This window comes from Curcuma longa, chromosome 7 (genome assembly GCF_044706935.1).
Source record: "Curcuma longa cultivar G26 ecotype Majalengka, Jawa Barat chromosome 7, ITB_CL_G26_1.1, whole genome shotgun sequence".
NCBI classification, from domain to species: domain Eukaryota; kingdom Viridiplantae; phylum Streptophyta; class Magnoliopsida; order Zingiberales; family Zingiberaceae; genus Curcuma; species Curcuma longa.
This window is the reverse complement of record NC_133867.1, coordinates 4,551,569-4,568,918: the sequence shown is the minus strand read 5'-3', so window position 1 is coordinate 4,568,918 and position 17,350 is coordinate 4,551,569. Positions and strand designations below refer to the sequence as shown.

The 17,350-nt window shown below is 39.3% G+C and overlaps 2 protein-coding genes across 3 annotated transcripts; one reads left to right on the top strand and one right to left on the bottom strand.

Annotated features, from left to right (window-relative positions):
* Positions 1–313: 313 nt before the first annotated feature.
* LOC141832485 (peroxidase 19-like) lies at positions 314–2,934 on the bottom strand. The gene is made up of 4 exons (XM_074719989.1): positions 2,733–2,934; positions 1,483–1,838; positions 1,169–1,384; positions 314–920 (listed from the first exon to the last, which is right to left on the bottom strand). The coding sequence occupies exons 1-4, from the start codon at positions 2,932–2,934 to the stop codon at positions 333–335; spliced, it is 1,362 nt and encodes a 453-aa protein (XP_074576090.1). The 3' UTR covers positions 314–332.
* Positions 2,935–10,208: 7,274 nt separating this feature from the next.
* On the top strand, positions 10,209–15,344 carry LOC141832338 (uncharacterized). 2 transcript variants are annotated; one of them, XM_074719838.1, is made up of 2 exons: positions 10,209–10,283; positions 14,325–15,344. In XM_074719838.1, exon 2 carries the CDS (start codon positions 14,428–14,430, stop codon positions 15,241–15,243), a length of 816 nt encoding a protein of 271 aa, XP_074575939.1. In that variant the 5' UTR covers positions 10,209–10,283; positions 14,325–14,427; the 3' UTR covers positions 15,244–15,344. The 2 variants fall into 2 exon arrangements, with proteins under 2 accessions (XP_074575939.1, XP_074575938.1); XM_074719837.1 differs by having other exon boundaries at positions 10,233–10,297.
* Positions 15,345–17,350: the final 2,006 nt, after the last annotated feature.

Here is a 17,350-nt window from a genome sequence, read left to right as displayed (position 1 = left end):
TCTGATGCAATTTGGCCGAAACGCAGTCGTCAGTGGCGCACGCCGGATTCCGATCAAATCGTGATCGGATTCCACTAAATCGTGATGGAAGAAATCGGCCGTGTGGTCGAGACGTGATTTCCTCTGCCGTTCTCCGACCGCGATTTGGCCGGAAATGCGGTCGGGTACAGTGGCTCACGCAATTTTTGATCAAATTGTGTCGGATTCTGATTACAATCCGGCCGGAATCCGATGTTGGCTTACGCACCGACGAGTGGCGTGTCGACACGTTGACAGAAACATCAAATGAAGTTGTTATTATTAGCTTCACAGAAACATGGAAATCAATGAATTCAATAGGGGGACAAGTGTTTGCTGCAGACCTTCCTGATCTCTCCCGTCTTCCCCTTCTTCACCCTGATGGAGCCCATCTTGTCCATGCCGGCGGCGAAGGCCTCGAAGAATCGCGCCTTGTCCCGGCCCAACTCCTGGACCAGCGGCCGGGTCCGGCGGTCCGAGTACAGCGCCTGGTCCGTCGCGAGCAGGCCCATCCCGGCCTCCAGGTTGCCGTAGTACATGTGGTCGAAGTCGAAGGGCGTGCGCACGTCGAAGGGCGCCACGACGTCGCCGTTGCCGCCGGCGCGCGGGCACGACATGCGCAGCGCCTTGAGGAGCCGCGGGTCGAGCGAAGGGTCGCCGCCGGTGGCGCTGCCGCGGAAGTCGTAGAGGCGGCCCACGAACTGGTCGCAGTGGGAGAAGCCGATGGTGTGCGCGCCCGACAGGGCCACCAGGTCGACGGCGCTCAGGCCCTTGCCGGCGAAGAGGCGGAGGAGGTCGTCGACGGTGGAGTTGGCCCGCGACAGGTTCGGGCCCACCTTCGCCGCCAACGACACGCGGCTGTCCTTGCGCCCCTTCTTCACCGCGTAATTTGGCCCTCCCGCCTAATTAGTTAATTAATTTAATTAATTAATAAATCAATTTTGTATTTTTTTTGGTTTTTGAATAAATAAAATTTTAAATTATAAGAAACGTCCAAATAAAACACATGTGACTTGACCAGACAGGCAGAAAATGGTAGAATAATTTAAGAAAAAATAATTAAATAAATTTAGTTATTCTTTCCTGAGAAGAAAAAAAAACAATTATCGGACAAAAAAAAGATTTAAAAATAGCAGAAGTAAAAATATACCAAGTGAACGAAGTCCCTGGCGGCGACGGCGAGGATGTCGGCGCACGTGACCACGCCGGGGCACTCCCTCTCCACCGCCGCCTTCGCCATCTCAATCGTCTCGAACGCCTCCTCCGGCAGGCTCCTGTTCTCCTCCACGTCCCTCTCCACCGCCGGGGCCGCCCCCGCTCTCCCGCCGCCGGCGCTCGGCGCGATCAGCACCGACGCGTCGCACCCCTGCAGACAGGAAGTAAACGCGCACATTAGCAATAGAAGCTGTGCCTGCGCTAAAAGGCGCCCCTCCGTGGCGGCTTGTTACTTATAGAGAGAGTTACTTCGACGAAGCAGTCGTGGAAGAAGACGCGGATGACGGCGGCGCCGGTGGCTGGGCGTTCGCGGAAGCGCTGGGCGGTGACGGAGGCGACGATCCGGTCGAGCTGCGGGCAGTTGCTGGAGTAGAAGTCGAGCGAGAGCTGGTGGCGGATCGGCGCCGCCCTCCTCTTGCCCTTCCCCTTCCCCTTCGTAGCATTACGAACGCCGCCGGCGTCGTTACTCCCGGCCTCACTCCCTTCGGCGAATCCACAGATACTGCAAGCGACGAGGCACGACAGGACTAAAAACAAGTAGAAATGGCTTCTTCCGTGTCCCCCCTGATCTCCCTTGGCTTCCTTCCATGGCGCAGCACAAGCAACTAACGGCCGGCGGAAGAAACAAAAAAAGCAACGCAGCTAGCGCAGAGGAGCAGAGCAGAGCCCAAGACGAGGAGTACGAGCATGGGATAGTCAGTGTTCCTTGTAGCGATTAATAAAAAGAAAGGAAGAGGCGAGGAGAAGGCACCCGTGAACACTGAAACTGAGCAGAGAAGGTGACAACAAGATGGTTTTGTTGTTTATTGCGGCAGGAAAAGGCCGAAGCTTTTGATTAACATGTCTTTGTGCTAAAGCGAATTCGCTCGCCTCAGTCACCAGCACGGAGGACATAAATCACGATGACTGAGAGGTAAAATGATGAGTGAATGAATTGCAGTGGTGCAACTGGTCAGTCTTGGAATTCGACCCCGTATTGTACAAGTGTATCATCTAATTACCATTCCAACTAAGTCCGTGATGAAGGCAGCAAGCATTTTTTTTAATGAAAGATAAATATATACCATCAAAAAAATACAAGAATATAGAAGCTCCAATGACATTTATTCATGTAATATCTGATAAACTATTAGATCTGAGCAGCTTTCAAAAGTATATATATATGTGTTCACATGAGTACCATATCCATCTCTATCTTTCCATCTCTGTCTCTCACTCTATCATACATATAAATACAGGTTTGTGTCCCATGTCCTCCGCAGGTAGTCATGTCATCTTCCTGATGCAGCAGAAGATGCCTTTAGCAGTCAGTCGGATCCCTTGGGCGCTACCATCGTCATCGTCAATCATCATCCAAATCTACATGTGACAAGCTCAGCTAGTTGACATCCACATGTCGTATGCGTCATCACCAAGTCCCGCAACCATTTGTCACAGCCACTCGCATAATATCACCATCATCTGTCGCCACCGACATGGATAGCAGTCAGCTCAGTCACCACAACCATCGCCAGCCAGCAACCCTCTGTCCACGATCTCCTCTATGCACCAGGCATCCGCAGTGACCAATCTCCAGAAGGGACCTGCCCATCGCTCCAAGGCTAGCAAGCCTAGGGAGTTGCACACGTTGAACAAGTGGTCAGCTATCAACGAATTTAGCGTGTCTTTATCGTAGCCATTACTACAGACTAGATAGGCCATGTCGGTGGATCTATTCATCTTCATAGACTTTTTGACAAAGCCTCAGTCATCAACGGATTTGAATATCTTTACTGCGAGCCGTTTGTTGCAGACTAGATAGGCCATTTATGGTGGACCTATTCACCCTCCTAGACTTTTAGACAAAATCTCAGCCATAAATGGATTTGGGACGTCTTTACCGTGAACCGTTTGCTGCAGACTAAATGGATCTAGGAAGGTGGATCCATGCACCCAAAACTGTTTAATGCAAGTATGTATGCAAATGCACTATATATGTATGTAAATGCAAACATAAATACAGAATGAGTCATGCTCTGGTAAATGTGCTAATACAATGGTCACTCCATGCAAGTATGTATGAAAGTGCATGAAAATATATACATGATGCTCCAAACATGTGTGGCATGTATTCGATCCCAAAGACATCGTGCTCCGCCATAACCTACTCCTGCCTTAGCTCTCAAGCTATGTAGATGTCCAGCGCTCGATATACATGTGTCTATACCCTTCAAATAAGCGCCACCTCGTCCAACCTCCTCCCCTCAAGCATGTTGTAATTACAGACTCCCCATATATGATGTACCAGAACCGCTAGGGCTATGTGTCGTGCTAAAGTGGTAGTGAAAGAACTCTCCGTGGTAGTGAAAGTCCGCCCACCTAAATGTCCTCAGTGTACTTCAGTAGGTGGTCATCTCCGATCTCATGTGTAACCATGCTCGTATCCGTCCTTACAGGGGACTGGTGGTCTCGCACTGAAAAAAGACATGCTTCAGGGTCTCCTCCTCCTGCCGACAGAATGTGTAACGTCTGTCTGGTAAGTAATCATGTGGGGCGCGCACCGGCAATCTCCCTCATGCTAGCAGCCACAATGTGAAGGTGTGACTCGGATGGATGGAGCGGTGCCAAACCGTCCTCGCCCACGACTGTCTTGGTCTAGTATCGCGGAAATGATCGTATGCTCGTCAAACACCTCCTTGCCACTGTTGAAACCAGGATGATAAGAGTTGCTCGGCTACTGCTGGGCTCCTTGCTGTCACCAAGAGGTTATCTATGATGTGAAGTAGTTGCTTAAGGAGTGGGGAGTCACCATGTTCGGCTGCCCACTCCCATAGCCCCACCCGCTGTAAGTATCTATAGTGTATCCACCTGATCCACAGGGCATCCTGCCTGTCCTAAATGCGCCACAGAATCTTAGCCATTAAGGCAAGGATTTAGGCCTGTAAGTCCCTCAAGCCAAGATCACCCTCTCCTCTCGGGTGACAAAGCTCTGTCCATGTAATGAGTGAACGCTGAATGATTCACATAAATGACCTACATAGCCCATAAATGCGATCAATAACTCCACTGGAGATAGGCAACATGGACATCCAATAACACTCGACTCCCTGAAGGACTGAGGCTACCAACTGTGCCTTCCCTACTTATGATAAAGTAGATTTGGGCCATGAGGTGACCCTCCTCGCTAGAGCATCAAAGAGAGTGGTGTAATCTGAAATCCGTAGCTTCTGAGAGGCGATGGGGATCTCCAGATATTTGAAGGGCATCTCCCCCAGCTGGAATCCTGTGATGCCCAATAGATGATCTCTAGTAGTATCATTTACCCCTACCATGTACATACTCAATTTGGCCAGATTGGCCGTGAGCCCTGCCATTTGAGAGATCACAGACAATCTACTTGCTGTGTGACAGAAGATACAACTCCTCGTGATAGTAGTAGTAGGTCATCAGCATATACCAGGTGTGCTATCCGCAGGTGTTCACACATCGGGTGAAAGTGAAAATCTGACCATCGTGTACATCGATCGAATGACCGTGATAGGTACTTCATGCAAATACCAAAAAGATATGGGAGCAGTGGGTCCCCCTGTCATAGCCCTCTCCCACCTCAAAAGAATCCATGTAGGTTATCATTTATTACTATCGAAAAAGATGTCATGGTAAGGCACTCCCAGATCGATCCATGTGATGAAAATGGTAGGAAAATGTAGTGTTGTGAGGACATCCTGTAAAAAATCCCAATATACTGAGTCAAAGGCCTTATGAAGATCCACATTTAAGGTACATCGTGGTGAGATGCACTTTCTGATATACCATCGTAAAAGCTTCAGCGCTAGGTGGTTATCAGTGACAAGGCGGTCTTTGACAGAAGCTGTCTATGCTAGGTGCAGGAGGAGATCAGTCACCTCGACTAATCTACTAGCAAGGAGCTTGGATATTACCTTATAGAACACAGTGCAGCAAGAAATAGGTCAATAGTCATGTACTGCAATAGTGTGACCTGTCTTGAGGATCAAGGTTATCAAGGTATGATTCTAGGATCTGAGCAATCTGCCACTCTAAAAAAAACTCAAGTATGACCGCATTGAAATCCTCTTTAACTGTGTCTCACAAATGCTTGAAGGACTTAGAATTATACCCATCAAGCCCTAGTGCCTTAAATCTCCAATGTCAAATAGTGCATGCTTGATTTCCTCCTCAATCGAAAGTTCGAGTAAACTGGGATGTTGGTCTTCCGGGAGGGTCCTACCAAAACGCATACAATCTGGCTGAAAGGCAGTGCGTGCTACCTGAGCTCCAAGCTAGGTCTGAAAATGTGCCACAAACTCCTGCGCCACGTCCTCCTGAGTAGTGGCTAGGCTCCCATCTCCCCGCTTGATGGCCACAATTTTCCTCCTTTTATTATTGTGTTTGACCATAGAGTAGAAAAAAGTAGTATTTCTATCAACCTCCCTGAAATAAGTGTGTTTGACACGTTGTTGGTAGAATAGGTATTCAGCATGTGCAAGCCTATCTGCTGCCTTCCTTGTCTCCTGGTATTCCTCATCCACCCACCCTTGTGCTAGGATCATTTTTTATACCTCCTCTAGATATATCTATGCACTTCTCGCTCTCTCCTGAATGTGATGGAATTCCTGTCGATTAAGCTGCTTGAGTGGCCCCTTCAGTTGGCTGAGCTTCTGCTTGAGGTTGTACTAAGTTGTCCCTATAGCAGTCCTCCCCCTCGCTTGTGCCCAACAGTACTACATGGTCTGTGTGAATCTAGGATGGGTGACCCACATGTTGAAGAATTTGAAAGGCTCAGATCGCCTTCCTCTGCTGTCCAGAATGGAGACTAGGCATGGTGTTTGATCTGAGATGACTCCTGGGGGTCTAAACTCGGCATAACTGCTTCTATCCTGCTCAAGCCAAAGGGCATTGACCATTGCCCGATCTAGTTTGCTCACCACATGACCATTAGTCCAAGTGAAATGACAACCAGTAGAGCATAGGTCCTCTATCCCAGCACTGAGGATAAAATCATAGAAGTCAGCTGTGACATGTGTGATCACATCAAGCCTTCCTTACTTATTTGTCGGGGACAAGGGGGAATTGAAATCCCCTAAAAGGAGCCATGGCAAGGTCATGCTCACTGCAATCTACTGCAACCCCTCCTAAAGTTTGCGCCGGCTAGTAAGTGTAAGCTGCTCATACACAAAAGTCACTGCATAACAGGTCCCTATAATCCTGTGCTGAATGGTCGTGTGGATGTACTGGTCGCCCCACTCCTGTATCTCCAATGTGATGCTCTGAATGCCCCATAAGAGTATCATCCTGCTCCTTATTGAGTCCCCTACACGCTGCTCACTCTCCCACTGTTTGAATGCACTAGCTAGATTTTAGCTTGTGGTAGATGGTGAATGCATGCATCTTTGATTAAGCAAAAGGTGGTGTTGAATCAGTGGCATGGAAGATGCCAAGAGGCACTCCAAAGCTCTCTCTGGCGGCTTGCTCTTCGTGGTCGGCGATGGAGGTTGACTCGGTCGCGCTGGCCCATAAGGTATTTTGACTCAAGATTAACTGTGTTAATTCGGTGGGACAACTCGTTGAGTCAACATGCTCCATAAACTCATTATACATTTGATGCGTACATCAAAATCATAGAATACATTTAATTTAAACTATATATATATATATATATATATATATATATATATAACTTAAATAAACCTAATCATTTGTGAGTATCATTGCATCAACACTATCATCCATCGATCGATTGACTTAGGATCATGTGAAATGACAACGTATACTAGTTAGATGGTAAGTTATGAATATATGAAACCCTATAAGGGCATCCACAGTGATAAAGAATATTTTCATCAAATATTTGTGGTCTCCACATTCACATCATCAATCAAATATCCTGTCTCTCAAATATCACAACTTCCACAATAAAATATCCCATAAATCAAATATTTATGGGTCCTACCTATCAGATATCTCACTTCTAAATTTCATAATTAAATATTTCATCAATAAAATATTTATGAGTCCAATATCAATTTATTAATTTATATTTAAATAAAATTACTTATAATTTTCAAATATTAATATTAAATAAAAATTAATTTAATATCAACATTTTATTTAAATAATACAATATACGAATATAAATATTTCATAAATTCAAATTTAAAATAACTAAAAAACAATTACAAATAATATTAAATTAAAAAATATAGATATAACAAACCACATTAAGTAATAAAACAAATAAAACTCTTACATATTCAATCTTTTCTTCAATTGTTCACATATTGCTAGATGGTTCTGAAGTTGTTCATCTGTTATGCCTCATATGTCCATTACAAGAAGTTGATGTGCTTGAATAAGTTGGTCCACTTTCTTACTATTATTATACTCTTCCAAATGTGCTACTGATTGTTGCACGACCTGATTGAATTTATCAATTAGACACACTTTCTTTTTGCCCTTTCTCTTTGCTGCCTTCTGTCTAATCGGACGAGATCGAACTTCTCTATCATCCACATTAATAGTTGTGTTAGGATTAGAAGAATCAGTATATGCACCTAATGATTCTGACATATTTGCTTTCTTTGTAGCTCGTCGTCTTGAATATTAAAGAGCGTACATTGGACTATCTTTCACAATACTCCACACATGTTCATATTGGAAAGTAGATTTAAAAGTACTCTTGTATTTTTCATGAGCTCGCACCATCAGATCTTCATCACTTCATCTGCTTGGTTGATCATTGTATTATTTATTGTAGATTCCATTATATCTGTTCACAATCTTTTTCACTGAAGTCCAATGTGATTTTGCTTTATCCGCAGTTCTCTTTTTAGCTCCTTCTCTTGATTGGTATTGTAGTATGCCATCACCCGTTTTCAAAAAGATGCATTCTTCTGGCTATTACCAACTACTAGATCTTCACTTATGTTTGTGTAGGCTGCTGCAAGGAGCTTATCATCTACTACTGTCCGTAGTATTTGCTTTTTATGATCTCCGTCCGATTCGTTACCCATCTCGGTTGTTTGATCTAGAATAATATTAATGTCAAGTCTATTTTCTGTTGAGAATAAAGGAAATTATGAATAAGAGACTGCATAAGGTATTTCTTTCCCCACACCTGCGCTGTTACTTGTATCAACACTAGCCCTTCTCGATTCATTTGATTGAATCTCCGATGAGTGAAGCGGATTAATTCCCTGAGATGGAGCTTGCACTGCCAATATTCTAGGGGACATGTATAAAATGGAGTTCGATGGTCGCCACTTGAAAATTTTGGATAGCTTTGAAATTTTGATAATATGATAGTGGATATGGAAAAAGTTGAAAATTATATGTGTGTTGTGGGAGAATGAAAATTAAGGATCGAAGAAATTAGGATGAACTCGAGAATTTTCTCCGCTTGAATTTTCATCGAGAATCAACAAATCTCTAAAATAATGATTGAAATTTTTATCTATCACCATCACTCTCTAAATTTTTAGTATGCAATGGTTTCTTGTGTGATGAAGGATAGAAGAGAAGTTGATGTATATATAGAAAAAAAAATGTATACGTTACCAAACTCAACCCAACTTAACATTCCAAAATTGAAACGTTGGAAGCCAGCGTTTGGGAAAAAAATCTAACGGATAAAAACTACTGGACCTATATTTCTTTATTTTTTTTTAATTTTTTATTATTAAAAAAATTAGAAATCATTGAACACAAATTTGTGCCCGGTGATTTCTAATCATTGCTGAAATATCTTCCATAATAGGGGATATTTATCTACAATAATATTTCTTCAAATTATCCGGACAAATATCCCACACTGGGATGCCATAAGAGATTTATTACAAATAAAAAAGATAATTTATTGATAGTTTTAGCATGTGTGCTCATATGTGAGTCTAATAGATCATATTAAATATATTACGCAATGAAAATATAAATAAAATAAAATTAAAATTAAGTGATGTGGCAGAGTTAGCATGGACCATGTGGTAGTCCCTATCAGTTCGAGATGAATTCAAATTTAGTCGGACCAGCTTTTTTGAGTTTAGTTCTAGTCAATCAGGCATAGAACTTTATTAATGTACTCAGGTTTGAGTCAATTGATTTATGATCGAACTCGGATCAAATCGATCAAGCTCAACTTGAGTTAGCTTGAGTCACATTCCAGTTAAGTCCAACCAGCCAAGCTTCTGGCGCAACACAACAATTACACTAGCGCGCAGGGACATAACACTTACGATAGTATGAAGGAATATGATAGTTACAATAACACCAGTTAAGATCACATCCATTATTGAAGAGAAAAGAGATACAATCTTTGGGAATCTTGTATATCTTTTCGCTCCTTATATAAGGTAATAATTTTTGGTATTGACGTTTTACAATTTTCATTTCGTTACTATCATCTCTTTCATATTTTGATTTAAACGTCAGAGGAGTTTCATCAAGAAGTCAACCTTGCATTAGTCAAACTTGACAAAAATCGACTCGATAGAAGCTAACTCGATAGAAGCTGACTCAATAAAAATTGACTCGATATCCGCTTCGACTGATGCTATGCAAAGCAAAAGTGAAGATTTATGATCTTCTAATTTATAATTATTTGGGTAAAAAATAAAATGTATGGTTGTTCATCATAATTCATTATTTTTTATTATGTGTTAATAATACACTAATAATGGTGTCAATTTATTAGTGCTCGCTCGTATCTTTTCTAGAATTTTTTTGGTAAACTTTTATGTCTTTTTAGAATTAATTAAATTATAAAAATTGAATATATGAATTAAAAGAAATTTAATAAAATTATTAACGGGAAATAACCCTATAAAATATATAAACATATCAGAAAGGTTAAAATATATATTAATTTTTTTTTATGATAATAAAGTAAAATTTCCTTTCTGATAATTTTCTTTATATATCTCGACTTTCTTTAAGCGGTGAATTCCTAGGGCCAAAGTCAAGAGACCCGATTTCGCCGTAGCCGCCTCCGTCTTGCCATCGTCCATCGTCGGTCTTCCTCTTTGCAGGGAGGAGATGAAGAAGAAGGAATGGAGCAGGTAATCCCTAAAAGGTATTGTTGCCTTCTATGCATTGTCTTAAATCCATTTTCTTCTTGATAAAACTAGAACTCTTTTAGCATTGGTCGAAACCAACTTTGATGTATGAATCGTCCATAGTGTTGTTTCTGGTGAACTGCGATATGATAGATACCTCGTTTTTGGTTTTTTTTTTATTTGTGCTTTTTTTGGAGGCAAACATTTGGAAAAGATAAATCGCCCAAGTGCGGTTTTGATGTTGCTGATAGGTCCAGAGGCGAAGCTTCTAGTGTTTGTGCTTCCTAATTTCTTCAATCTCTAGGACAAAGCAATTTCTTTTTGGATTTTGATAAAGAAAAGTTTCTTTTGATAAAAATATCATATGTTTATTTGAAACAATTGATTCTTGCGAAAATGTTAATGTTGAAATATTGGGCTCAGGGTCTATTTTAATTGAACGAGGCTGTGAGAATATTAAATATATTGGCTAAGTATGACTGCAATATTGATCCGGATGAATTCGCTCAGAATCTTTATATGGATTTTTAGATTTTTTTAATCATAGATGCAGAAGTAATAATTTGTATAACACATCATTTCCTTTCTTTCTATGTCTTTACACAAGTTGACAAAGTTGTTTGCTTTCTGCTTCTTCCATTAGTTATGGTAAGGAAATCCACAAAATGCCACTCTGTTTGCTTTGATTCTTATCTTTATCACACTTTTAGTCATCTAAAAGGCTATTATGGAAAATCAATTTAATTTCTTAATTGTACTCATGGATCTATAATAATGCTTGGTTGAAAATGAAGAATAATGATAGTCATCAACCTATTGTTTTGGCCAATAAAATGATGATTTATTCTCATAAAAAATAAGTATATTGTTAGATATCAATTTAACAATGATAGAGGAAAAAGTTAACTTGCTTATATTGAAAAAATATATTTGAAAATGGAGACAAGAGGCAACACAATATGTAGATCTGTATGCTATCTAAAACTTTGGCAGCAATTCAGACTCATTTATTATTATTTCTCCAATTGGTTCCTAACGTTAAACCCAACAAAAATTATATGATTTTTTATCTATGCAGGATTCCTTTTTCTGCTTGGCCATGCTTTAAATTTCATTGTGTATATGGTAGTTTAATTTATTAAGTTGATAGTTCTTTGTCTACTTATCTTATAGCATGTAGTGCTATCAGAAGTTTATGTAAGGGCATTACAGTCTTAACTAGTATGAGAGTGTCTTTCAGAATTGTGCTATGAAAAGTTATTTCGGCTTGACATTACAGTTTTAACCATTATGAGAGTGACTTTCAGCTTCTTTATTCTGATGTTCCTGATCATATTAAGAATGAACTATCAATGACATTGTGTGGGAGATGTAACTATGGTGAATTATACTATAAGTTGAAAAGACAACATAAATATTTGATGGAAATGATGATATTAGGGTTTTTCAAAATTAATATTCTTTATCTATTTCGTTTGATCCATTATTTGATACTGTTTGAATGGATGAACTCATTTTATCAACACCTTAATTATGTCTTAATCATCATGTCATCCTGCATTTGCTACTGTTTAACAATGCCTCAATGTTCAAATGTTTATGTTAAAAGATTATCTAGATGTTTATTTGCAGTGCTTATGATTTGATCTTATGTTACCGAATGTGTCAGCAACATCAAAGTATTTTATTTTATAAAGGTCAATTGCACAAACTCCCACCAATAGTCAGTGTTTATAACATTGGACTAGATCATCAGGCATTTAACTGATTAAACCAGGAATCAGAAGCCAATCCAGTCTGGTTGAAATGATAAATCATCCTAGTTGAATCAACCTTTGACTAATTGAATCATAAAAGATGCAGCAGAGGTTGACTGTTCAATCCTCAGTCTGAGTTTCAAAACACTTCGATAATTAGTAATCACTTTTACATTGTTAATGAGAAAGAGTTGGCGCTCAGAATCAAATTGGTCGTAGTCCATCCTGCTCATTGTTTTTAACCTAATCCTCAAATTTCAACCCAACTTTTGAAACCCTAGGCAATGCTTCTCCTCTGCCTTATCATTGCCTGCCTATCATGTTCATCTCCTCCTCCTCGCTCACCTCATGGTGTGAGATGTGGAGTCATTGTTTCTCAGATCACACATCTTGCTGATTTCTATCACACTGAAGGTGCGAATTTTATTCATAAATTCCTTCCTTCACATGGATTGTTGGGGAATGATCCCTACATGTTAGCTATTCGTTCGACAAAGCAAATTCTCCTACTTGGATGCCTGAAGCATCTTCTCTTCTTCTTTGACTGCGTAAGATGCATTCTCCTTCCTCTTTGCATATAGAAGAAGCGCCTCATGTCTCTTGCTAAAATATAGGGTGTGATTTAGTTTTCTAATGAATGTTATACAAATAAGATTTTACCAACCATATCCAATTCCCAATTAGGACACATAACAGAAGCTCTGTGTCTGAAGTGGGATTTACATGATCCGGTAAAAGATTTCTCTATCTGCACTGCTAAGTGGTGCATAAATGCTAGATGGGCCTCTAGTTAAGGATTTAGAAGAAAAGAGCGTAACATTGTCACTTAGTTATGACCAAGGTTTGAAATTTTGAGCTATATTGCGCGATATCGGCGAAATTTTTCGTTCCGCCGACGGACCGGCACCAACATGCACCGGCACAGCGGTTCATATTATATATTTTAATAATAATATATACCGCTTATTAAAATCAATTCCTAACTATAGTTGGGGATAATTTAGATAGACTTTATTAAAATCCATAAAATTATCATATTATTTTTTAAAAATATTTTATTTTTAAATATTTAGATTATATTTTTTATTTTAATTAATATATTTTATATTTTAAAAATACCGAAATTATACCTTAAACCTTGGTTATGACACTAACATTTTCGATTAATTAAGGTTGTTGGATATTGTATGAATTTTGGTGCCTACAAGGCTTGTAATTGTGTAAAAGAAATATATTTATAAGCACAAATGGGATAAGGTAGTATATCTTCTTCTCCAAATTCACTCAGAAATTAAAAGGATGCCCTGGCATAACATAAATGCTAAATATTGTGGGAAGACTTTTAGCTTTATGTGAACAAGGAGATCTCTAGTGGGAGTAAAGGGATATGGATTCATACTATATTATTATCAGTTTGAACTTTGGAGTCTGGTCAAGCCTCTTCTATCCAAGGTAGCACTGTTGTAGTTCTTCATGGCATGCTGAAAGACTTCTTCCACGGCATGGCCCAGTCATTTGTGGTAGGGTCACTCTGGCATAATTCTTTTCCTGAAGGGAGGATCTAGCTGCTTATGGTGCTCTTTCCAGTTCTCATCCATCCCAGTATCCAATCCCCTAAGTGCAGCTTTCCCCTTTGTAAAAGAAGACTTCAATCAGACAAATCACATTTATTGAGTCACCAGTCTCTTATTTTGGAGAGTTGACCACCAGGTTCTTTATTAGTTTAAATATTATATAGTGGAGGAGAATCTTCAACTGTACCTTGAATTGTTCATTTTGAGAAATTTTTGAGTTCTATGCTTATGTTATGCCATGAAACAAAATAGTGACTTTTCTTACCTTGTGCGAGAAGCTAAGCAATTAACTTGGAAAAATTTTCACAGAAAGATGGAATCATAAAAGATACTGAGATTTGTCAAAGTACAATTTCACAAAATAAAATTTTCATATAGTAGATTTTTTTTTTTGCAAGAAAATATAAGGAAAAAGCTGAAATATTCCAATTGAAACATAGTCGAACTTTTGTCTCAGATCCAATTGGCTTGGTTTCATTACTCATAGGTTGGATTTGCTTTTGAGAATATAAATTTGGTGGCCTGCAATTCCCTTTTGTTCTGCTTAATAGTTTTACAATATGTTCTTTTATTCTAGACTGTTGCTGGTTATATTCTTGCATTATGGTATACTTTCTTGTTATTTGTTTTCTTCTATTCGTATTGCAGGGATATTCCTCAAAATTCTCTAATGATTCTTTGTAATGATTTTAGCTCTCCAATTTTCCTAGCAGGTCTTGTTTGATGACAAGATGTGCTGTTTTGTACACCAGATAAAATCCATGTCTTTTTGCAACATCAGCTGCAGATAAGTAAGGACCATCCATCAGTGGTTCAATGGACCTATCAAACTCAGTTGTTGACGATGAGGCAATGAAGGAAGAGTGGGTGGTAGTTAAAAAACGTAGAATTATAATTTTGGTTCCTCCAGCTGAAGAATCTCAATCTGTGGTTCCTAAGGTAAAATCTACCAAGTCAAGAAGAAATATCCAAATCTCGGGTAGTCCTAAGAGAAGGGCTAAAAGGATTTCAAACAGAAAGAGCTCTAGACCTTCTAAGAAGTTGTCAGACAATCAACATAAGATCAAGGATGAAGTTGAGAAACCTTCTCAAGTACTTCCATTATGTCAAGCACAAGCTAATCAAGGGAAATCAAGATATCTGGGAAGGAACAAAAATCTTGATCCTTCAATTGCAAGTGGAAATTGGAACAAGAGGACTATGGACAACAGTCATGATCATTTGTCCAGGATACCTTTGATGCAGCGCGAACCAATAACTCAGGGTCTGCAAAACAGAAACATTGTGACTCACTTCGAAAGGCAAACAATGATGCCCTCTCACAAAATTGCAGCAAGTTTAAGGAGGCTACCAGTTGTTAGGTCAAATGTTGTGGATTACAAATTGCGTGCATTGAACCTTGAGAGAAAGCTCCAGCTATTAGGTGGGCTCAGAACCTGGCTGCTATCTCAAGGCCTTGAGCGTTTCATATGTATTTTTGAGAGGGAAAAGGTGGGAATCTATCAGTTAGTCAATCTTACAATGAGCAAACTCAAAGATATGGGTGCAAATGCAGTTGGGCCAAGAAGGAAACTAATTTATGCCATTGAGCGTCTTTGCAGGCCTTCTTATTTTGAGGATTGCCAAGATTAACCTCTGCAAATGAGTATTTTGTTAACCATATTTAGTTTTGTTTGCAAATTCATGCTGTACAAGATTTTTGATACTAAATACACAGAAATATGTTTTTGAAAGGGCAAGAACCTTGGTGCTCTACCCAATGGATACCGGTAAGTCTGCACTCTTATTTTGAAATAATGTGTCTCACTAAGTTTTCAAGATATCATAGAATTTATTTTGATATTTAATATTGTTGTTATAAGGTTTATCCATCTCTAGGGTGAAGCTTGGCACTTGTTTATCTTGAGGAGGCACCTTGTCTCTGCTGGAAAAGTCCACATTTGATAAAATGTGAGGCCTGTTGTAGGAATAAGTACACTTCGCATTGTGATGTATTGTTTCCTTTTACCTGATGTTGGCAAATAAAGTGAAAAAGTGATTCGAAGGGATCATATATGAGGTGATGAGGTATTCTAATGTGATTTTATTAGCTTCTTCAGTTACTGGAAAAATTTTGAACCATTAACCATGCACAAAGTATTGTTAGCGTGGGTTCATAAGGCAGCGACTCAAAAGATTGGTCAATAAATTGTGCAAGGAAGGATAATTAATCCCAGTCTCATAGAATGCTTTTAGGAGATATCATTCATTAAATTAAATTTACTGCCAAAGACTATCCAATTAGTCAATCACTGTTGTTGATAAGTTGATCCATGAATTTGGAGCTTTGCACTTCTTTTTAAATTTGGAGCTTCATACCTATCCTTGGCAATGCAGATACCCAATCCTTATATTTCAAGGCTTTGCTTAGTGTCTTTTGTAGATATTTAGTTAATGGTTCATTGTTAGAACAACTATGAACAATTTCATGTTTTTTTCACCTCCTAAGGGAGAATGATTTGCTAGTGAAGATTTTCTACATGCAAGCTCTGGAAGAGGGAGATGGACAATCAGTGGAACATAATCTCAGCAATTGAGTTGCATTAGATCTCTCCAAGATCAGATAGGGGCACTAATTCACTTTATTTTGTTGGAAAGTTTGGGAAGATAATTGCACTCTTTAGATCTCCTTTATCAAAAAATCCTTTCAGATGGAGTTTTAGAACTAGTTGAGCATTTTTGAAGTTATAGAATTCCAACAGCAGTGTTGCTTTAGTTTGGTAAAAATGTTCGTTTTTGAAGCAAGAATCAGGTGACTTTTTCTGCAGGAAGGCCATTCCATTACTTTCATCAACTTTCTGTATATGGTACAGAAATTGTCTATTATTTACTTAGTATATAACAGCATTAATACATCAACTGTTTCAGGTATAATTATAAATTATTAAAAATGGATTAAAAAAGCCATATCAAGCTTTACAGTGAACTATATAAATATGGATGTCTTCCAGTGAAACACATGAACATGCAATACATGAGTGGCTATTTCAATACAAAGTGAACAGAGGTAATGATTTATTTTCTTCTTCTTGTCTATCTCTCTCCTCTTTGCTCTGGTGTGAGTCCACCTTTTCCACAGCTTGAACAGCTTGTCAGACCAAATCCTTGGCAGTCATAGCAACTAAAACATACAACTCAGCAGTTGAAATTGGAGGTAACAAATTTACTGATCACATTTATTTAAATACACTTTCTGCACATTAGTGTGTGAAGCATGTAATTAGGAGGAAATGGTTCCATAATTTTTGGTTTTTCTAGAGTTTCTTGTTGTTCATGTGATTTACATCATTTTGATATGAAGCATGCTCTTGTAAATATTCCTTTTTCTCCTCAGAGTAGTAGTTTCTCTTGCCTTTGTGCAAAAAATAAGGAGATTTTTTTTTTGAAGTCATTTCCATCTCTTAAAGATGTTCCCATTTTTCTTAATCTTGCCTGTTCCCTGTAGTCACACAGCATTTTTTGCATGGCCTGCAATTACAGTTCTCTAAATAAAATTGAAGGAGGAAATTTAAGTCAAAATAGTGATATTTTACACATACTGCATGTTCTACAATGTTTGGAACCCTGAATGTTTTTCAGAAATAGATTATGAGAAAGTTGCAGACAAATGCCAGTTTAAAGCATACAGTCTGGGACATCAACTAGGATACTACACCCACTTTCTTTGCTCTTAATTGATGTGGATAACTTGTTGAGAAAG

Bases quoted from the DNA above. Each gene is read 5' to 3' on its own strand.
- LOC141832485 (XM_074719989.1), bottom strand. From the start codon at position 2,934: ATGGCCTATCTAGTCTGTAGTAATGGCTACGATAAAGACACGCTAAAT. The intron at 1,839-2,732 runs GTGACTGAGCTG...GCCGGCCGTTAG, and splicing joins GCTGGCTGGCGATGGTTGTG to TTGCTTGTGCTGCGCCATGG. The intron at 1,385-1,482 runs GTAACTCTCTCT...TCCTGTCTGCAG, and splicing joins TCCACGACTGCTTCGTCGAA to GGGTGCGACGCGTCGGTGCT.
- LOC141832338 (XM_074719838.1), top strand. From the start codon at position 14,428: ATGGACCTATCAAACTCAGTTGTTGACGATGAGGCAATGAAGGAAGAG.